The sequence below is a fragment of the Hyperolius riggenbachi genome, chromosome 5, assembly GCF_040937935.1.
Source record: "Hyperolius riggenbachi isolate aHypRig1 chromosome 5, aHypRig1.pri, whole genome shotgun sequence".
NCBI classification, from domain to species: domain Eukaryota; kingdom Metazoa; phylum Chordata; class Amphibia; order Anura; family Hyperoliidae; genus Hyperolius; species Hyperolius riggenbachi.
Window position 1 is genome coordinate 363,922,677 of NC_090650.1, and position 23,291 is coordinate 363,945,967.

The 23,291-nt window shown below is 44.2% G+C and overlaps 1 protein-coding gene across 2 annotated transcripts in view; it reads left to right on the plus strand.

The window, feature by feature from the left end:
* The window catches only part of CRISPLD1 (cysteine rich secretory protein LCCL domain containing 1), a 103,653-nt gene extending 99,436 nt beyond the window's left edge, over window positions 1-4,217 (plus strand). For both annotated transcript variants that reach the window (XM_068234830.1, XM_068234831.1), the window contains one exon: window positions 3,717-4,217. In XM_068234830.1, the coding sequence (XP_068090931.1) occupies window positions 3,717-3,768 (52 nt within the window). In that variant the 3' untranslated portion in view covers window positions 3,769-4,217. The remainder of the gene's footprint in view (window positions 1-3,716) is intronic.
* The last annotated feature ends 19,074 nt before the right edge of the window (window positions 4,218-23,291 follow it).

Below are 23,291 nucleotides of genomic sequence, written 5' to 3' on the forward strand. Positions count from 1 at the left end.
AGCTCATACAAATGCAGGCTTGTGCTGCTGAGCTGAATAGACTGGCCATTGTTACTTCTTAAATTGTGTAACTGTTGGTATTAAATGAATTCAGGAGTAGCTGTGGTACCACAACTGCTTGTCTCCTGTAATCCCATAAATCATAGCCTAGCAAGCTGCTTATAGGTCAGAGCAGCTCTGCGGTTCCCTTTCCCACTGTGTATAATGTAATATTTGATACGATCCTTTCCACTAAGCATCTAAAGACTGTTTTGCTATAGGCACGCAATGTGTAAAAAAAAGCCAATCACTCACTAGAGCTCATAGATTTCATCTAGACATTTTTTCCTTCAAGTATTCTAAGTTAAATAAAGAGGAACTTAACTGTATATACCCTTGATGAATACATTTGCTTATTTTTACCATATTCATTTATAAACTATTTAGACCACATTCTCTACATAATAATATTATTAATTAACCTTCCCCAATAACCTTTTTTGCCTAACGTTTACCATTAACAATTCCTTTAATGTTTTCTTCCTTTTAAGGGGAAAAGGCTTACATGAAATAAAGGTGCCTGGAAAGCCGGGGGGCGCAGTGGATTGCTGCTAGTAGAATATTGTTATAATTGGCAATATTCTACTGCTGCATAGCAAAAGTAAAATATCAGTAATTTTTACTGATATTTTACTATGACTAAACCTAACCCTACTCTCACACAGAGCCTTACCTCTACCGATTCCTAACCCTAACCTCCCCCCGGTGGTTCCTAGCCCTAAGAACCCCCCTGGTGGTGCCTAGCCCTAAGAACCCCCCTGGTGGTGCCTAGCACTAAAACACCCCCCCCACCCATGGCGCCTAACCCTACACCCCTCTCTTAAACCTTAACTCCCATCTGATGCAAAGCCGTGATATGCAGCAGAGAAGTTACATTTAGGACACCAGGGGTGGCCATTTAGTGGCAAGCAGGGTCAATTTTCTCACCCAGAGACTCCAGATAGAATCGCAGGTGCCAGGGGTTTGCAGAAATGCAAAGTGCAGTATTGCATCGCAGGCACAATTTGCATTTCGGCAGACCCCCCCGGTGCCCACAATTCTATCGGGCACCTCTGGGTGCTGAAATTGACCCTGCTTGCTGCTGATTGGGCGCCCCCAGGCACCCAAATTAAACTTCTTTGCCGCATTATAAAAGCTGCAATTTGTGGCAAAAGCTGCAAAATTAGGCGGTGGCCACCGCGCGCCCAAATTTCCATTGTTTTCCACTAATCGCAGCTTTTATAATAGGCGCCTATGGTTGCACCATTTTTTCCATAAGGACTTCTGCGCACCTTTTACCTGATTCAGGGGAAAAGTACACAAAACATATCTTGACCTAGAATTTTTGCATTTTCACTATTTTTGCAAATTCCTATGTGGAAGTCATAATTCTATGAAATTCTTGCGTTCATCACTAGACCCCACCCATAAATATCCACTTTGTAAAATGTGTGCCTGCCTTTACCTGTTGCGCCTCCTAAAACTCCATGTTTGTTCTTTAGTGTAACAAAGTTCACCGGCAGATAAGTTGATAAGTTCAGGAACTCAACTTACTTTACAGTCAATTCAGCTACCAGTATCTTTATAGCCTTCAAATGTTTTATATTAAGTTTTCACTGGTAGTACTTCTGCCTTTATATTTTTCTTCATATGCTTAGTTTCCAATTACTCAATGAGAATTTTGTGACAGGCTTAACCAGGGCTGGATTTAGGCCAAGGCCACCTAGGACGTAGCCTAGGGCACCACAGGAGGAAGGGCACCAAAGCAGAATGCTAAACTGGTGCAGCATTTGCAAGCTTGCGAATGCTGCAATGCAGGGAGCTCAACTGAGCACCCGACCGGGGTACTCTGCTGCTAGCCGCCTGTGCAGCAGCCACCTTGCTCTCTGTGCACGTTTGCATTGTGGCCGGCAGCTATGAACTTGGCAGCATTGGAGACAGAAAGGAAGAGGAAGCTTCTGCACTGGAGATAAGCGGATAAATGAGTGACAATAATAGCTGCTGCGGTGTAAGGCGAGCTAACTACGTATACTGAAAGGGGGGGGGGGGGATTGATGGAGTCATCTGGCTACCTATACTGGAAGGGAGGGGTCATCTGGCCACCTACACTGGGGGTAGGGGGGTCATCAGGCTTCCTATACTGGAGGGAAGGGGGAGGGGCCATCTCGCTACCTATATTGAAGGGGGGCGGCTGGTGACATTGGCCTTAGGCAGTAAAGAGTACAAATCCGGCCCTGGGCTTAACCCTGGAAATAAGTATTGAGGCAGAAAAAAATAATTCCATGTGGTTTGGGCAATGAAAGAAATGAGGTCATCGGGAACAGACAGCATTGCCGGACAATCGAATCTGTATTGTAAATATTTTGATGACACAACCTTACCCAAATCTGACACAGTGACGGTGCCAGCTGTATGGAAATGTAGGTCACGCATAACATACTGTAGGACTGCAGCACAGTGAGAAGTGTGGCAGCCATCCAGTAAGACTGGGCTCTTGTTAGAGACATGAAAGGCTGCTGTAGTCAGATCTGTGTGAAGTTCCTGCATGCCAGCTCCAGTTACTTTCCAAGAATTATAAACAGGGATGGTCGGAAGTGCCCATTTTCGATTGTGGAAATTCTTATTTCCGCAACTGGCAATTTCCAATTTTCCGTTCTTCCGATTCTGTTTTTCAATTTTCTGTTTTTCTGATTTCTGGTTGTTTGATTTTCCATTTTTCTGATTTCCGATTTTTCCCATTTTCAAGGAGTACTGTATGTTATTTGTCATTTTTTGCATCAGAAGCAAGAAGTCTTGAATAGGGTGATAACATTTAATGGCTAACTTAAAAGAATCAAAACAAGCTTTCGGCTGTGCAGCCCTCATCAGACTCAATCCTGTTTGACAGGATTGTCAGAATTTGTCAGGATTGAGTCTGACTAAGTCTGTGCAGCCAAAAGCTTATGATGGCTAACACAGAACAACACCCTACTGCTACTTTTTGCATCAGAGAATGCAAAGAATGACAACAACAACAACAAAAAAATGGAAAAGCGGAATCTTGTGATTGGTCTAAAATTACCGCAGTAATCCGATTTTTGCAGAAAAAAAAAATCGGTATTCCCTGATTAGTCCACTACTTTCAAATTCTGTGATTGGGCTAAAATTACTGAGTTTTGGTAAATCGAATTTCCGCAGAATTTCATTTTCTGATTTCCGATCAGAAATGTGGAAATTTCTTTCCGCGGAATCCACTTGAGCATCTCTAATTATAAACATTTGAAAAAAAAAACTTGTAGTAACGCCCATGTGTAGATGGATTAGTCCAAAATCTGTCAGTAGGAGGTCAGAGCAATGAGATTAATAACACTGCAGTGGCATAACAGTAGGGAACACAGAGGTTGCAACTACGAAGTCCTTGGGCAAGACTCCCTAACACTGCAGGGTGGCACCTTGAGCGTGCCCTTAGTGGCTGCAACTCTTGAGCGCTTTGAGTCCAACAGGAGAAAATAGCTGTACAAATGTTCAAATTATATTGGATTATGACTACACTGGGGCACCAAGACGATAGGTGTCCACCAGGGATCTTTCTTCAACCAGTGTATTAGCTCTTCATTGGTGCTAAGTTGGCAATGGTGACCTCTATAAGTGATTTGAGCAAGCGGTAGTCCTTGGCAGTTCTGGTGCTTCATGCTAATGTCATATGTCTTCTTTTTCAGCTTACACAACCCTCTGGGCAGCAAGGCTTTCAGAATATTTGCTGTTATCTGAAACCGTCCAAGAGAAGCACTCCAGCAATCAAGGAGTAACTGTTTTGATGTTTGTATAAAGATGTATTGTTACTGTACAGTATATAATAACCATTTTTAATATATAGTTCATATGTGGATCATAGTAAACTTTAGCTATATTGAATATGGATTATCTTATCAAAAGAAAATGACTGTATTTAATTACTGCTGTTATCTGCCCCTTTTCAGCAATCAAGCTATATGGTTCCGCTGGTGTGGTAGGACTGTATTTTATAGAATAGTTCACCCTTTGATGTAGTTAACAATTCAATAGAAGATACAATAATTATGATTCTTCCCTGGATACAGCAATCCATCTATTTTTACATGTTGATGGATTGTTAACTGCTCTTTCCTTGCAGATGAATGAGGACATTGGTGCTGTAATAACTGTCCTCTGTATTCATTACCATATATCTTAAAGATTAGTGAGCACCTGGGTGTTCTGAAGTGCAAAAACCTTCTAAGTGAACTTCCTCTTAAAGCGGAATATAACCCTGCATTTCAACTTTACTCTAAAACATTATTTACAGTATATTATATGCAACCAGCATTTTTTTTTTACTAGACCAGCATTGGAAGGGTTACACAGAGCTTTAAAGTTCCTGGAGATTTCTGCAGAAGCATCCGAAGCTGACATAGATACATTTTGTTTACATAAATGTATCTAAGTGTTGAATGTGACTCACTCTCTCTGACTGAGAAGGAGCTGGAGGACAGCCAAAGAGTGTGTAACATTTCTCAATATATACATTTAATTAAATAGAATGTAACAATCTGAACTTCTGCATATCTTTCCACGGAACTTTAAACCTCTGTGTTTAACCCTTCCAATGCTGGTCTAGTAAAAAAAAAATGCTTTTTGCATATAATATGCTGTAAATAATGTTTTAGAGCAAAGTTGAAATGCAGGGTTATATTCCGCTTTAAGGGACGTTCGCTAATTGTGTGTGAATTTGAAGGGCAGTGTGCATTTACTTACCCACTAGAGGGGCTGCACCATAGTCCCCCTGTCTGTGTGGTAGCTCCCATCTTTGGTGTCACTGGGCCGCAGGTTGAAGTCACCGCTGTGATTTCCTGAGTCTCTGCTGCCACAATGCATGCGGGGATGTGCAGTGCATGCCGGGAGATGTAGTTCATTGATTTGGTTACATCTACCAGCGAGGAGATGTAATCACATCAATGCGAACTACATCTTCCAGCAGGCATCACACAACCTCAGCATGCATTGTGGTGACGGGGAAAGTCAGGAAATCACTGCGGGAATCTGTGGTTCTGCAGCACTGGGACATAGAAAATGGAGGCCTCCATATAGATGGGGGACACTGAGCAGTCCCCTGTAGGTAAGGTAAGTTGATGCCTGCTGCATCCCCCAAAATCCCTCACAATTAACAAACCTGCCTAAGTGGGGTGTTTTTTAAATGTTGTGCAAAGTTATCTTTAAAGCACCACTATCGCGAAAATCATAACATTTTAAATACATGTAAACACATACAGACAAGACGTATGTTTCTTCCAGTGTAAAATGAGCTGTAAATTACTTTTCTCCTATGTTGCTGTCACTTACAGTAGGCAGTAGAAAACTTACAGAACAGACAGGTTTTGGACTAGCCCATCTCCTCATGGGGGATTCTTATGGTGTTGTTAAGTTTCAAAAGCACTTAGTGAATAACAGTTTCTTTTCAGGGAATGTTTTATAAAGAATAAAAGCCTTGCTGAGAATCCCCCATGAAGAGATGGACTAATTCAAAACCTGTCGGTTCTGTGTGATTTCTACTACCTACTGTAAGTGACAGCAACATAGGAGGAAAGTAATTTACGGCTTATTTTACTCTGGAAGAATCATACTTCTTATTTATATATGTTAACATGTATTTTACATTTTAACATTTTTGGTGATAGTGGTCCTTTAAGTTTAGGTCTCCAGTGTTTATAATGGTCCATAAATGTTCTCATCTCCTTCACTGGTGCTTCTCTGTTAAAGATGTGAGTCATGATTGATGCCTCCTTGCCATACTTCCCTTTTACACTACTGGAAAGTTTGCAGAGGAGGTTCAATAACAAAATACAAATAAAAAAGACAGATAGTTGCAGGACAGCTACTGTACGTCATGTGACCACCAAAACAAGACTTGAAATTGAGAGAATCAAAAGGACCACCATCACAAATAGTTGTAAAATTCAAAATACATATTTATAAGAAGTATGTTTATCCCATTTATGGCGATTTCACAAGAGTGATTGCTTCAGAAATTGCATCTAGTGAAAAAAGGTCCTTAATTTGTTTATTTACTTTTTAATTTTCTTCTATTTTGTGAATTCATATTTGTGCCCATTATTGTGTGCACTTAACATTACATACCAGCGTACATTGCCATGTCAACCCATATCCATCATCCATGAGGTAGGGAAAGGCATCACTGGTCAAGGGGGCTTCATCAAAATTTTGTGGGGCTTAATAATTTTTAGGGAGTCCTGAAAATACTTGTGAATAATGGGCCTCTGTACGTGTCTTCAAAACCATAAGGAGGTCCACAGTGCTAGCCATAAAGTGCTGAAAAGAAAGTTCCAACTGGAGTAAAATAAATACCACTCCCACTAAAAAGGTGGCCCTTCCACAGTCACACACATCATAAATGGATAGATTTGTGCACCAAGACACTTTTCTTTAACATGTTGGCACTTTTGAAGCCATTGTGCTCTTCTGCAGAATAGGAGACCTGAAGATAGGCTGTGCCATTGCTGTACAAAACTTTCCAAGTAGACAAACCTTTTTATCCAGTTTTATCATATGAAGCTTAATAAGGTAAGAACATAAAGGTGTTTTGTGAAGATAAATGTGGAGGACTTCCTATGTTTCCAGACCTCAGTTTAATCAGCATTTCCCCACATCTCGACTATTAGACTTCATTTTGGCATTAAAAGTGCAGCTGTCGTAGTTCCAGTATAATTCCAGTATTTGTATAATGCTTCTTTCCTGTCGGACTCAAAGTGCTTGTGAAAATGATTGTTGCATAAATCTTTACTGTGTTCAAAAATATAGGGAGAAGGAGTTCTTCAGAGCAGAACAGTCCACAACAGACTTCACTTGTTTGTTACTTATCCTTGTATTTATTGAAGTGATCTTAACTGGCGTAGTGGAACACCTATAACGATATACAGTATATTCAATGTTTTATACCAATGTTTTGTCATTTAGAATTTGCAGTTCTAGGTAGTATGCACTTAGCACACTAAAGGCCCATACCCACTAATCGATTTTTGTGAATGATTTTTCACAATGAACATTTTTATTTGTAACATTGCTTAACATCGTTGAATGAAAATGTGTTAAACAATGTTTAACCATGCACACCACCCACGGCGATCATTCATTTTTGAATGACTGACATGTCCAATTAAGTTGTGGAGGATGATTACAATCCTAATTGACTTTTGCGGGTTTTTCTGCGATTGTGTTGTTTACATGATTATTGTCGATATCGTAAACAAGGCTTGAAGATTTAGCCATATGGATTGGGGAACGATCGTTTGTCAACAGAGATCCCCAATCCATCTGGCCGTAATCTGCCAATGGGTACTTAGCTTAAAGAGCATTTAGTGCTGACTGACCAGTAGTTGTCCTTATGGAGAACAAGGGGATCTTAATGACCTGATACAGGGGTAGACAGTCCCAAGGGGCATGGAGGAATTTTCCCCTTGGTCCAGCTTCTTTTCTTTAACCTTTTCCAGACAGCAGTAATTGAAATCTACACCCTGCTTGGCAGCTGTTATTCCTGCTAGGGCACAGTTTTCAATCACTTTTTTGCCGTGCGGTCCCATCGCGTTTGCCATTCATGACGCTCTGTTGTCGCTGCAGCCCGATTGCTCTGCTGGCATAATGACAGCAGAGCTCCGTGCACCAGTCAGGAGCTAGCTTCATTGGCTCCTGACTCTTTGATCACTGGGGAGCCTATCACAGTTATCACAGCTCGATTTTAGAAAAAAAGTCTCTGGTCCTCATGGAGCCAAAGACTGTATGCAAGAGGTAAAAGGGGTATTTTTAGGGGCCATACACATGTTGATAGGGCCACACTTTTTCTTATCCAGCTGTTACTCCTGTGTGGCTTTCTCTCTGCTAAAGCCCCATACACATTGAGGGATTTCTGTTGCCCAGCAGGGATCCGCACATGATCCCTTGGGCAACAGTGCAGTACTGACGCTGTACAAACGCATTATTAGCCTCCAGGCTAGTGGTGCATCTCTTGCTATGGAGGGGCGTGGAGGAGGAAACAAGCGGTACATAATGGAGCAGATTATTGTATGCAGGGGACTGAGGAGAACAATGTGATCGGGGGCAGTGCTCTGCGTTAGGTATCGCTAAAGATTTGGCATGCTGGATCTTTAACAGACTTTGTGGACCACTGTACACACATTGGATTGACTCATGATTCTTGACCGAGGCAATCTTTATTATCCACCATGGCCAATTCAAACCAGTGCGTGTAAGTAGCTTAAGTTGCAACTCCTGAGAACACATACTGGCTATTCTCACCTCCCTTACTGGCTGGACAACAGTTTGGGGGAGGTGAAGCTTGGAAGGTCAGGTTTTCAGGAATGGCATCTTAGGGAAGAAGCCATGCAAGAGCGATTGCCAGGTGAGTGACTGTTCAGGAGTCACAACTGGCCTCCCAATTTCTGTTAGCAGTCATAGGTTGCTCCCGGTATAGGCTACCATGACACGTACCATAACCCCACCCCCCCCCCCTAGTACTATCACTTATTTCCCCTCTCCCTCTTACATAGCCAGTACTGTTACCACTCTAACCTTATTAAACACATGATAAAAAGCCACACACCTTGCCGATCAATATATTGGAGTGGTCAGTGGCTGTAACAGCCACACCTCTAACAAGTGGTGGTGAAGGAAGAGGGAGACCATCTTGAACACCACACCCCCTTCCTACAGCAATTACAGGAGTCTGGGCCACTGCAGTGGAAGCTTATCCTCATAAGCAAAAAAACAACACGGATAGCAGGCTTAACAGGATGTTATCACTGGAACTTTATTGGTCCAGGCTAGTAAAATGATAAGGTGGTAGGGTGTTAAGGAGGCCCTTTTAAGTGGTGGGGATGGGGGCCCAAAAAGTGAAGATAAGATTTAGCTGCCGTTTTCACTGATATTCTTTATTAGCACTTCACAAAAAATGGTTTTATCCAGAATGCTATATGTGTCTGGATCTCCTGGTTCAATATAAACTGTTGTTAGGAATTCAGAAGCATTTAGAAATTATCTTTGCATCTTCCATCCCATAATTCTAAAATTTACAGTCCTGAAAACAAGATCATGTTCTCTGTATCCGGTAGAGGATAAACATAGCTATGCATCTGCACCTTTGCACACAAGACAGGCAGCAAAACCAATGTGGGAGAAAACTTGAGTGGGATTGCACTCAAAATATTTTTCCCCCTCTAAAACATTAAACACAGTAAAAAATGAATATTAAAGGACTAATGAAGTGAGAAGAATATGGAGGCTGCCATATTTACTTCCTTTTAAACAATGCCAGTTGCCTGGCAGCCCTGCTGATCTATTTGGCTCCAGAAGTGTCTAAATAACACCAGAAACAAGCATGTGGCTAATCTTGCCAGATCTGACAATAATGTCAAAAACACCTTGGGCTTGATTCACAAAGCAGTGCTAACTGTTAGCACGCCTGTGAAAACCCCCTTAGCATGTCTAAACCAGCTTTTCGTGTGCAAGACTTTATGCGCGTAAAATCTTTCCGCACACACTGCACAGAGCGCAGGGCGCTCTGTGCGAAGTGCCCATTAAAGCCTATTGAATTTAGCGCGCGCATAGGACTTTGCACGCGTAAAACTTTGCGCGCAACACCTTGCGCGCGATCTGATTGAGAAATCCGGTGCTAACCTACTTAGCACCCTGGTTGGCACGTCTAAAGACTTTAGACGTGCTAAGTAGGTTACCACCGTTTTGTGAATCTAGCCCCTTATCTGCTGCATGCTTGTTCAGGGTCTATTGCTAAAAGTATTAGAGGCAGAGAATCAGCAGGGGACAGCCAGGCAACTGGTATTGCTTAAAATGAAATAAAAATGGCAGCCTCCATATAACTCTTGCTTCAGTTGTCCATTAAACACTATAAGACTGCTCTGATGTCTTTTGAATGCATATTTGCACCTCACTGTAGTGAAATGATATCACTGTCAGCTTCAGGACAAATGACCACATAAACTAGTGAAGTAATTAGCGAGCAAGTAAAGGAGAGACATTTCTTCTCTGCTTCCTCCCTGGGTACAGAAGAAACTTTTCTGCCTTGTTTACACAGTGTAAACATTTCCAGCACAAACTGGTAATTCTGGCCAGTAAAGGCACTCTTATCAATTAGCAACTGAATGAAGTAAAATAATAATAAAAAAAAAAAGCTTGAGTTTTAACCCTTGAAAACCATTCAGATGGTTTTAGCTCTTTAATTTTATGCTGTGTGTTTAATGCCTTAGACCATAGATGAAATTTGAGTGTAATCCCACTTTAAGGTGCCCATTAGCGATCCAATTTCCTTAACGATTGGAAATGACCATTTGATCCCACCAACAGGGTGAAAATGATAAGCAATCCGATCAGACTTAAATAATCGATCAAAGACTTAGATTGATGTATCGATCTATAGAAGGATTATTTGTCATTGAATGGCACCATTACAGTATGCGATCTGATAGACTGAGTGGTCGATTCTTTGGGAGATTGTACCGTTAACGAGTACCTTTACACAGATACAAACAGGTGAATTTGATTATTACTGCAAATAGACAGCCATTAGGACTTCAGCTGCACAGTAACTATTTTGTACCCCAACTTCCTTCATTTTGCATAATGATCAAGAAGTATTTTTTTTATGTTTGTCCTGAATTCAGTAATAATATGGAGAGGAATAATGAATGCTTTACTCACAGTGGATCATTTATTGCTGCTATTTCATATCATTGGAAACTCGTATTGTATTGTTTGGAAATTTTAGAATTTATATCATGTAAATATTGTTTATATATTCAAATAGGATTGTGTCTGTTATTTTTATATGGTAGATGAAATTGCTCTATTAAATGTGGGAACTTTTTTTTTGTAATAACCTGGCAAAGATTCCTGCAGGCCAGGAAGTGTACAGCATAGTAGTTAATAATGCAATTAGTATGCATTCAATTTTAGTATGCAGCCTGTTACTTTTTCATTGAAAAATGGTCGTTTATAATGTTTTTGCCACATGTTGGTACAAAATTATCATTGTGAAGCCTGTCTGTATGAGAAAGAGTTGCTGTGCTGGATGAAAGTATGAAATGTTACAGATGTCCGTTTTCTTTTTTTAAATATCTTTGTACTCTGTAACTGTTCACTTTAAGAACTGGAGTGTTTGTTAGGCACATTTGTGTAATGAGATATGCTTTTGAGTTTTTTTTCTATTAGAAATATAATAATAAATGTGTCATAAATCTTGCTCTCTCTCTTTCATTAAAACTGGTCAAACTGTATCAATGCAGTCTATTGCAGCACCATTTAAAGAATAGACAGAATCAACTGCATATATCTAAACCACACCCCCTAAGAAGGCTAAAGAGTTGATTTTTCTTTAAAGATATACATATGCTCATGGGGAGATACTGGTTGCTTGGCAGTTGAAAACAACCATTATTTCCCACAATGCAATAAGGTTTTTCCAGACCGGAAACTATCAGGACCTAGGTCCTGACATCACACTGTGGGAGGGGTTTCGCCACAATATCATCCATACAGACCCCCCTGATGATCTACTCGAGAAAAGGTAAAGATTTCTCATGGGAAAGGGGGTATCAGCTATTGATTGGGATGAAGTTCAATCCTTGGTTACATCTCCTCTTTAATTGTGATCTATGCCTGGATCATTTATGCCAGTATTATTATTGTGTTATTATTATTTTATTTTTTTATTGATTTATAAAGCAGCAACATCTTCCATAGCGCAGTACATAGCACAAAACAAATACGTGAGACATTAAAAACTCTGTATAATCAGAACATCCAGCAATACAAGTACAAATACATACACGATGTGTGGTTTGAGACATAACCAATACTGGCGCATGTTCATATAAATTAAAGCAGAATAAGAAACCCTAGGAGGGGGTCCCCGCCCTTGTGAGCTTAGAATCTGGCGGGTAGTGGGTTGGAGATATTGGGAAGGGAGACACGGGTTAGCAGATGGTGTGCAGGTAATAAGGTACAAGGGAATTTGGGCACAGGGTGAAGCAGAAAAACCGCTCACTTTGCTGTGGCAAATTTCCCGATGACGTTAAATACTATTTCCCCTCTGAAGCCCTCGTTCAGTGCCGTAAGGTGTAATTCGGCCTTCAGCTATTGCTGGCACCTGAATTACAGTGTTGATTTCGTAATTTGGGCTCTGGATTTTTGCGGCACCCAAATTACTCTACTGAACAGTAAACACTGCCCTTGGGGCAGAACTAGAACATCATAGGCCCCACAGCAAAACTTTGGATGATGCTCCCACCTAGTATTAGATTACCATTGAGCCTTCCTTCCTTTCACAATTTGGTGCCTTTTATGTACTTCAAACACTCTCTGGCCACCTTATTAGGTAACTTTTTTTTTTTTAGCTAATGAGCCAATCACATGTCCGAAACGCAATGTATTTAGGCATTTAGACGTAATTAGAGATGGCCCGAACCTCCGATTTTCGGTTCGCGAACCTCCTGCAAAAGTTCGGTTCACGCGAACTTTCGCGAACCACAATAGACTTCAATGGGGAAGCGAACTTTGAAAACTAGAAAAATGTATGCTGGCCACAAAAGTGATGGAAAAGATGTTTCAAGGGGTCTAACACCTGGAGGGGGCATGGCGGAGTGGGATAGACGCCAAAAGTTCCGGGGGAAATTTTGGATTGGACACTAAGCAGCGTTTTAAGGGCAGAAATCACATTGAATTCTAAATTGCAGGCATAAAGTGCTTTAAAACATCTTGCATGTGTATACATCAATCAGGGAGTGTAATTAGAGTACTGCTTCACACTGACACACCAAACTCACTGTGTAACGCACTGCAAACAGCTTTTTGCGTAGTGACAACTGTGCAGGACTGGTGCGCACCATGGCCAGAGTGCAGGCCGTGGTGGTTTTCAAGCCCATATGGTCGCCGGGCTGTGGTAGCTCAATGATAGAACAACAGTGACTGTCCAGCTGATCAAATTTGGTCTGTCCACAATGAAGCAACGACCTTATTATCTTTGGTGTGCCACCCCCCGAGACACTCATATATCCGGCAGTCATTGCTTCATTGTGATATGAAAGCCCCTTCACCGCGGCAAGGTAATGATCACGAAGGGGAAAAGGCACATGTACATGCGTTTTGTTTTTGCAGCCGCAGTGCAGCCAGAAAAATTAGGCAGGCATGTACACGCACCAGAAAAATGATTATAGTGGCCGCTGCTAGCAGTGGCCTAATAAATTCAGGAATCCGCCTGGAGTCCTGGACCCTGTTGGTAGTGGCGGAGAAGGCAGTCAAGCGGCCTGCGGGCAGAGGTGCTGTGTGGGTAGCGACTTAGTCTTCGGGCAGGCAGCCAGTCACATGGCGTGCAGGCAGAGATGCTGTGTGTGGGGACTGACTTAGTCTTTGGGCGGGCAGTAGCCCTCCGGGATCCATGCCTCATTCATTTTGATAAAGGTGAGGTACTGAACACTTTTGTGACTTTGGCGACTTCTCTTCCCAGTGACAATGCCTCCAGCTGCGCTGAAGGTCCTTTCTGACAGGACTCTTGAGGCAGGGCAAGACAGAAGTTGGATGGCAAATTGGTAAAGCTCTGGCCACAGGTCAAGCCTGCGCACCCAGTAGTCCAAGGGTTCATTGCTGCTCACAGTGTCTACATCCACACTTAAGGCCAGGTAGTCGGCTATCTGCCGGTCCAGGCGTTGGTGGAGGGTGGATCCGGAAGCGCTAAGGCGAGGCGTTGGACTAAAGAATGTCTGCATGTCCGACATCACCATGAGATCGCTGGAGCGTCCTGTCCTTGCCTGCGTGGACATGGGAGGAGGATTACTGGCAGTGGTACCTTTATTGCTTTGTGCTGTGACATCACCCTTAAACGCATTGTAAAGCATAGTTGCCAGCTTGTTCTGCATGTGCTACATCCTTTCTGCCTTCCGGCTGAGTTGGTAACATGTCCGCCACTTTGTGCCTATACCGAGGGTCTAGTAGCTTGGCCACTCAGTACAGCTCATACCCCTTGAGTTTTTTTATACAGGGGTCCCTCAACAGGCTGGACAGCATGAAAGACACCATCTGCACAAAGTTGGATCCAGACGTACTATCCATCTCCTCTTGCTCTTCCTCAGTGATGTCAGGTAAGTCCTCCTCCTCCCCCCAGCCACGAACAATACCACGGGAACGTCAAGCAGCACAAGCCCCCTGTGACGTCTGCTGCAGTTGTTCTTCTGCCGCCGCCTCCTCCAATGAAACATCTTCCTCATCATCCGAGTCTGACTCCTCTTCCCCACACAACTCTTCCTCCTCCTCCCCCCTCTGGGCTGCCACAGGTGTTGAGGAAACATCTGATTGTTATGAAAATTGCTCCCACAACTGTTCCTGCCATAACTGTTCCTCTCCACTCTCCTCCACAGCTTGATCCACCACTCTACGCACGGCATGCTCCAGGAAGTAAGCGTACGGGATCAAGTCGCTGATGGTGCCTTTACTGCGACTCACCAGGTTGGTCACCTCCTCAAACGGCCGCATGAGCCTGCATGCATTTTGCATCAGTGTCCAGTTCGGGGGCCAGAACATCCCCATCTCCCCAGATTGTGTCCTTCTACTGAAATTGTAGAGGTAGTGGGTGACGGCTTTCTCCTGTTCTAGCAGGCGAGAGAACATGACCAGGGTCGAATTTCAGTGAGTCAGGCTATCACATATCAAGCGTCTCACCGGCAAGTTGTTTCTCCGCCGAATGTCCGCAAAGCGTGCCATGGCCGTGTAAGACCGCCTGAAATGCCTACACAACTTCCTGTCCAGCTTCAGGATGTCTTCTAAGCCTGGGTACTTTGACACAAATCTATGAATGACTAGATTCAGCACATGTGCCATGCAGGGTACATGTGTTAGCTTTCCCAAATTCAAAGCGGAAAGGAGATTGCTGCCATTGTCACAGACAACGTAGCCAATCTCCAGCTGGTGCAGGGTCAGCCACTGATCCACCTGTCTGTGTAGCTGGAGAGGAGATCGCAGCACCAGTAGAGTTGAACTGCCACTCAGCCAAGGAGGAGGAGGAGGACTACAGGAAAGAGGATGTAGCAGGAGGAGAGGAGGTGACAGGAGGCCTGCCTGCAAGCCGTGGAGATGTCACAAATTGGTCTGCTGCACAGCCACGTACTCCCTGCTTGCCATCGGTCACCAGGTTGACCAAATGGGCAGTGTAAGTAATGTAGCGGCCCTGACCATACTTGGCAGACCAGGCATCCGTGGTCAGGTGGACCCTTGACTCAACGGTGTGTGCCAGAGATGACACCACTTGCCTCTCAACTTCACGGTACAGTTTGGGTATTGCTTTTTTAGAGAAATAATTGTGGCCTGGTATCTTTCACTGCTGTGTCCCAATGGCCTTAAATTTACGTAAGGCCTCAAAGTCCACCAGCTTGTATGGTAACAGCTGGCGAGCTAACAGTTCCGCCACACCAGCTGTCAGACGCCGGGAAAGGGGGTGAATGGCATAAATTGACTTCTTCCGCTCAAAGATTTCCTTCACGGACACCTGGCTGCTGTGGGCAGAGGAGCAGGAACCGCTCAAGGGCAGAGGCGGAGTGGAGGAGGGTGGCTGTGAATGTGCAAGGGAGAAAGCGGCTGAAGATGCTGCACCTGAAGGAGGAAGAGGAGAAGGAGGGTGGCTTTTCTTTTGTGTGCTGCTTTTGCTCAGGTGCTCTTCCCATTGCAGTTTGTGCCTTTTCTCCAGGTGCCTTCTTAAGGCACTTGTCCCTACGTGAGAGTTGGCCTTTCCACGGCTCAATTTTTGGAGGCAGAGACAACAGATGGCATTGCTCCAATCTGATTCAATAGAAAAAAGGTTTGCACACCTGGTTCACACATATATTGAATCACATCCTAAGGCAAATGGGTGCTGAGTCTATAAACCAGACTGCAACAGCAGTCCTACACATACAGTAGAAATTAAATTGACTCGCACACCAACAGGATAGATTGCATAAAGATTTGTATTAAATGGACAGAAACATAACTGTCCTAAGACAGAGAACATGTAAAATACAACAATGGTATACACTGGGTAACACTGGATACACAAGGGTGTTACAACACAATCCCCCTAGAGACACAAAGCCTGTACAGACAGAAAAGTACATCAAGCAGCTAGTGGCATACAAAAAAGCAACTACACGATTAGTACAGTGCACATAGCAAGCATAGAGTAAATGGCAATGTGATGTCTGTGATGGCTGCATCCTCTGGAGCCTCTAACTGATACCCTCTGACGAAGGGACCCCCCCGAAACGGCGCTGTCAGGGTATTATACCCCTATGGGACATCACATTGCCATTTACTCTATGCTTGCTATGTGCACTGTACTAATCGTGTAGTTGCTTTTTTGTATGCCACTAGCTGCTTGATGTACTTTTCTGTCTGTACAGGCTTTGTGTCTCTAGGGGATTGTGTTGTAACACCCTTGTGTATCCAGTGTTACCCAGTGTATACCATTGTTGTATTTTACATGTTCTCTGTCTTAGGACAGTTATGTTTCTGTCCATTTAATACAAATCTTTATGCAATCTATCCTGTTGGTGTGCGAGTCAATTTAATTTCTATTGCTCCGATCTGAGGCAGACACATTAAAAAATGTCGAAACCGCTGAGCCCCCTTGGGGTGATGGCACTATGGTGGCATCAGCAGCTGACGTTGAAGGGCATGTTGGATGGCTGTACATAGGTGGCAATACATGGCGCCGGACACTGCCACTAGCTGTTTCTGATGACGAGCTCCCCCTGCTTCTTTCAGCAACTCATCTCCTCCTACTCCTCTCTGACTCCCCCTCTGAACTGTCCCCCTGTTCATCTCCTCTATTGGGAACATACGTGGGATCCGTATCATCGTCCTCATCATAATCATCCTGCCCAGCTTAGCTTGCCCCACGCACCTCCAAAACTGCACCAACAGCAGGTACTTCATCATCTTCACACGTTACGTCCATAGTGTCGCCGCCTAACTCAGACATATGAGGTGGTGTTACCTGCTTAGCGCCTTCATCTGGTTGTAACAATAATGGCTCTGAATCAGTTAATTCCCCACCAATTAAGGTAGTAGGTATATGCAGTAATGGGTATTACAGTGTGCACCTGTCACACACAGACAGGTAGCAGACGCCGGACAGGCACAGTGACACTGCGTGCGCTCACAAAGGTGGGTGGGTGCACGGTGAACAACAGATAGGTAGCTATATGCAGTGATGGGTATTACAATGTGCACCTGTCACACACAGACAGGTAGCGGACAGGCACAGTGACACTGCGTGCGCTCACATAGGTAGGTGGGTGCACTGTGAACAACATATAGGTAGGTAGGTAGGTATATGTAGTACTGGGTATTACAATGTGCACCTGTCACACACAGACAGGTAACGGACAGGCACAGTGACACTGTGTGCGCTCAACTCACGTAGGTAGGTGGGTGCGCTGTGAACAACAGGTACGTAGGTATATTCAGTAATGGGTGTTACAATGTGCATCTGTCACACACAGACAGGTAGCGGACAGGCACAGTGACACTGCGTGCGCTCAACTCACGTAGGTAGGTGGGTGCACTGTGAACAACAGGTAGGTAGGTATATGCAGTACTGGGTATTACAATGTGCACCTGTCACACACAGATAGATAGCGGACAGGCACAGTGACACTGCGTGCGCTCATGTGGGTAGGTGGGTGCACTGTGAACAACAGGTAGGTAGGTATTTGCAGTAATGGGTATTACAATGTGCACCTGTCACACACACAGGTAGTCACTGAATGTGCTGGGCCTGGCAGTGGCACACACACAGTATGAATTATCAAGGGTGTCTATGCAACACAAGTGTCAGTGGGACACACAGAAAAAAAGATAGATCACAAGAACAAGATTAGCTCTCAAAAGAGCTGTTGTGGGGTGCTATTTTAGCAATAAGAATCAGCAAGGAGCAAGCTAACAAGCCTACAAAAGCCTAACTAATCTTTCCCTATGAGAGTCTGCAGCAGCCGCTGTCCCTTCTCTATTTACTGCAGGCACACGAGTGAGTATAATCAGGGCCGGCCCTAGACTTTTTGCCGCCTGAGGCAAAATTAGAAAAGATCGCCGCCCCCCCCCCATCCGTTGGGGGGGGGGGGGGCGCCGAGCTGGAGGGGTAGCGGGCAGAAAGGGGGTATTGGGCCTAGCGGCGGGGAGGGGGGTCGGACCCCCCCTCCCTCGCCTGGGTCCTCTGATCTGCGCTCCTCCTCCAGCGTTAAGTACAAGCCTGCATATGATGAAGAAGCAACGGGCGGGGGAATAACTCACCTCTTCCGCGTTCCATCGTGCTCTCCACTGACGTCACTTCCTGCAAGGCCGTCCACTTACAATGCAGTGGGCGGCGTTGCCGGAAGTGACGTCAGTGGAGCACACGATGGAACGCGGAAGAGGTGAGTGATTCCCCCGCCCGTTGCCTCTTCATCATATGCAGGCTTGTACTTAATGCTGGAGGAGGAGCGCAGATCGGGGGATAGTTCTAGTTCCGGAATAGTTCCGGAATACCGCTGGAATGAAACGGAACAGGAATTTCGGATTGGCAGTATGCGGAATTACTGCGGAACGGAAAAATGCAATTCCGAGCATGCCTAGGCACCACCAGGGGGGGGGGTCTTAGGTTTAGGCACCACCGGGGGGGTCTAGGGGTTAGGGATAGGTACAGAGAGGGTTCTGTGTGTTAACGCTAAATAACAATAAGGCTTTAACGCTAAATAACGATGAGACTTTAACGGTAAATAGCGATAAGCGACAAACGGATTAGCGGCAACACCATGCGCCATTATTCGCAGGCGCCATTTTCAGATGGAAGCGGATCTGGCTTAGATACTAGACAAAAAATCCCAGCTACCAAGCCTATAGGTTGGCCCAGAGTTTCCAAGCCACTTAGCATGGACTGTCTGCGGTATCGTCCTGCTGTTCCTGTTCTTCAGTTAACAACCAGGGATATAAGCACACAAAAGAGGTAGCCATCAGTAATATCCCTTCAAATTAGACACAAAGCTGATTGTCAATGACAGGGAAGGCCCAGCTGAGAAGGCGCCTTCATTGACACTTTAGCTAGTTGTTCACTCAGCATTTTGGATTTCCTGGATGATCACCTTTCAAACCTCCCCTGGCCAGGCACTTTCAGTAAGAAACACATTCCCCTTAGTCAAGCAGCTTCCTCCTGCTGTCAGCTTTGCCCCTCGAGCTTATAGTAGAGTGTTGTCATGAAAGTCTATTCTTAAAGTGTACCCGAGGTGATATGTGACATGATGAGATAAACATGTGTATGTACAGTTCAAAACATTTTAATAACTAGGCTGTTTTACTTGTTTTATTATGGTGCCTGAAAGAGTAAATTTTTTAGGCATGGGTGTAACATCTTTTGTCTTGTCTGTACCTTGTCAGAAATATAGTAAACATCACTGATAAGCAAATGACAACAATACAGTAAAGCCGGCCATACACTAGCCGATTACCCGCCGATAGACAGCAGATTCGATCACTGGGATCGAATCTGCTGTCAAATCGTTCATGCTAAAAGCTAAATTTCGTCCCGAAATAGATCGATCCCGTTGATTGCTCCGTGTGGGAAATTACCGTTGATCGGCCGCGGGTAGGGAGCGCATCGCTAGCGGCGTACGATCGACGCAGGTATACATTACCTGAAGCTGGCTCCAGGCATCTTCTCTGCATCACCTCCCGGCTCCCGGCTGGCATCTTCTCCGCATCACCTTCCGCATCACGGCATCCGGCGGCATCCATGTATAACTTCCTGTGTCACTGCAGTGACAGCGGAAGTACAAATAGAGGGCGCTCTATTTGAACTTCCGCTGTCACTGGAGTGACAGAAAGTTATACGCGGATGCCGGATGTCGTGATGCGGATGGTGATGGGAGAAGATGTCAGCCGGGAGCTGATGCAGAGAAGATGCCCGGGACCAGGCTTAAGGTGGGGGGTGGGCGGGGGGTGGGGGGGTTGGAACAGGCGGCAGCTCAGCAGATGGTGAATCGGTTTCAGGCTGAAATCGATTCACAATCTGTTTGCAGTAAAGGCAGCCATACGATCCCTCTCTGATCAGATTCGATCAGAGAGGGATCTATCTGTTGGTTGAATCTGATGGCAAATCGACCAGTGTATGACTACCTTAAAAGTTTTTCTGGCAGAATCCAACTTCTGAGAGCAGAGGGAGATAAACTATTGACTTTTTTCAAACTCTGGGACACTTATTAGGCTGCCACTGAGCAGAGGCAACAAAACATTCAAGCTACTTTGTAAATATTTAAATATAAAATAAAATCATAGGATACAGTATCTAATAAAAGTAATTTTTAGGAGCAGGAGGATAAATTCAATTGTTTATTTCATCCGTTTATTTTCACCTCGGGTATACTTTAACCAGTTCACCCCCAAGGGTTTTTATCCTAACGGACCAGAGCAATTTTCAGTTGTCAGCGCTCCTCCCTTTTATTCCCTAATAACTTTATTACTACTTATCACAAGAAAATGATCTATACCTCGTTTTTTTCGCCACCAATTAGGCTTTCTGTGGATAGTACATTTTGCTAAGAATTTTTTTATTCTAAATGCATTTTAATGAGAAAAACAGAAAAAAAAAGAAAAAAAATCATTATTTCTCAGTGTTCAGCCTTTATAGTTTTAAAATTAAACATTCTCCTGTGGATAAAACAAACACGTTTTATTTGCCCAGTGGTCCCGATAATTAAACCGTTTAGATTATGTCCCTACCACAATGTATGGCGACAGTATATTATTTTGAAATATAAGTGGTTATTTTTCTGTTTGTTCTGGCCATAATTACAAGCCCCTATGTAATAAATTAAAATTAATTTTCCCCCATAAAATATAGAATAAAAAAAGCTGAGTCCCTAAGGCAACTATTTATTTTATTTTTTTAAGCTGATTTTTTTTTTTTACAAGTGTTTTTTTTGGGGGGGAGGGTTGGAAGTGTAATTTTATTAATGATGTGTATATACTTAAAAATGTATGTATTTTGTAAGTGTAATATACTTTTTGGCCACAAGATGGCGCTGGTGAACACTCATAGGACGTGTTCACTTTTTTTTTTTTTTTTTTACACACTTTATTAAACTGTTACATTTCCTGTTTATGTGAATGGACGTAGCCGCTGTTCGCGGTCACGTCCATTCACTCCAGGCACTGCGATTGGGTAGAGGACTGTTCAGTCCTCTTCCCCAATCGCCCAGCACGGGATCCCGACGGTAATGGCGGCGGTAGCGGCGGACACACGGCGGTAGCAGCGGCGGGAATGCGCGACGTATTAAAACGTCATGTTGCTGTTAATAGCGGTAAGCATGACGTTTTAATACGTTAGGATGTCGGTAAATGGTTAAAGGGTACTGTAGGGGGGTAGGGGGAAAAAAAGAGTTGAACTTACTTGGGCTTCTAACAGTCCCCCGCAGACGTCATGTGCCCGCACAGCCATTCACCGATGCTCCGGTCCCCATCGCTGGTTTACTTTCAGAATTTGCCTGCGCAGTACACTCCCGGTGATGTCAGCGCAGGTGTAGTGGTTTTCTGACTTTAAAGTCACAAATCCTGAAAGTGAACTGGAGGTGGGGACCGGAGCATCGGTGAGTGGCTGTGCGGGCACAGGACGTCTGCGGGGGCTGTTAGAAGCCCCAGGTAAGTTCAACTCTTTTTCCCCCTACCTCTCTAACAGAAATCTCTGTTGGTGGGCAGAAAAGGTAGGGGGATCACTTGTGTGCTGAGTTGTGCGGCCCTGCAGCAAGCCCTTAAAGCTGAAGTGGTCTTAATTGTGAAAAATAGCCTGGTCTCCGGTGGTCCGTAAGTGGTTAATGTAAGAGTGCTTTGGATTACAAGCATGCTTGTGGAACGAATTATGCTTGCAAACCACGGTTCCACTGTATAGTATATAGACAAAACTATATACTCTGTGGATCGCTGCGGAAGATGCCGACACTATATAAATACTAAATAATTATCTTTCAACTTTTGTCCACATGGGACTTGATTCACAAATTGCCGTGATTCGCTTGGATCTCGGCAATTTGCGCGCGCAAAAGTCCGCGAACAGCACTTCACGTGCTACCTGTATAGCACACCCGTGCTAAACAGTTAGCACGGCTTTGTGAATCAAGCCCATGGAGTTTATCACTAAGGATGGGATGAAACTGTTAAGTCAGGTTCACAGATCTGAGACCAAACTTTGCCATGAGGCAAAACTTTTTTTTCCCCCCCCAAACTCAGCATACCTTTATGGTATATTGCGACTGATTTTAAGGCTTTACAGCAGTGCTTCTCTTGTTGGGTAAAGTTTGCATCACAATTTGAAGAATCATGTTTTATGATAATCAATAAAGAAAACAAAGAAAAAAAACAAAAAAACATGAGGCAATACAGAGTTCCTCTCTTTTCATGCTGCAATATATTGGAATGAATATTACACTACATATCATCCATATCCACGCACCCATATTGCTCTGCTCCTAATCACCCAGACCCCCGGCAAACCTCGACCCAAAGTCACCTCCATTCAACCAGCAAGCAACCTCCCGACGGGAACCGATACAGGCGCCCACCGAAAGACATTAAGACGATGCACAGGAGGTACCACCGCGAGAAAAAAAAAAAAAACATACAGCCCTTCCCACATCCGAGCAAAAAGTGTCCAGCCCAAAACCATCCACATGAGGCAAATATTTTGAGAGTTTCCTATTTCCTTTTCTTCATTCAAAGGAGTGTTCCCAGGTATCGTTTCAAAGGAGTTAGATCAATCACACAGAGCATGCCCGTAGCAACCAGCAATTGTATTAAAGTGATAATGTCAGTGTTGTATAGCAGCAGTAGTAGTAACAGGGCCGGATTTCTACTTTTTACCGCCCTAGGCCAAATGTCAACCACCCCCCCCCCCCCCCCCCTATACTAGGGGAGAGGAAAAGAAAGAGCATAAGATCGGAGAAAGGGGAGTGGAAAGGTCGGAACTCAGGATGGGAGAGGAAAACGCAGGGAACACAGGATGGGGGAGGGAAAACGCACGGAACACAGGATGGGGGGTAAGCAGGGAACACAGGATAGGGGAGGAAAACACAGGGAACACAGGATGGTGGAGGAAAACGCAGGGAACACAGGATGGGGGGTAAGCAGGGAACACAGGATGGGGGAGGAAAACACAGGCTACACAGGATGGGGGAGGAAAACACAGGGAACACAGGATGGGGGAGGAA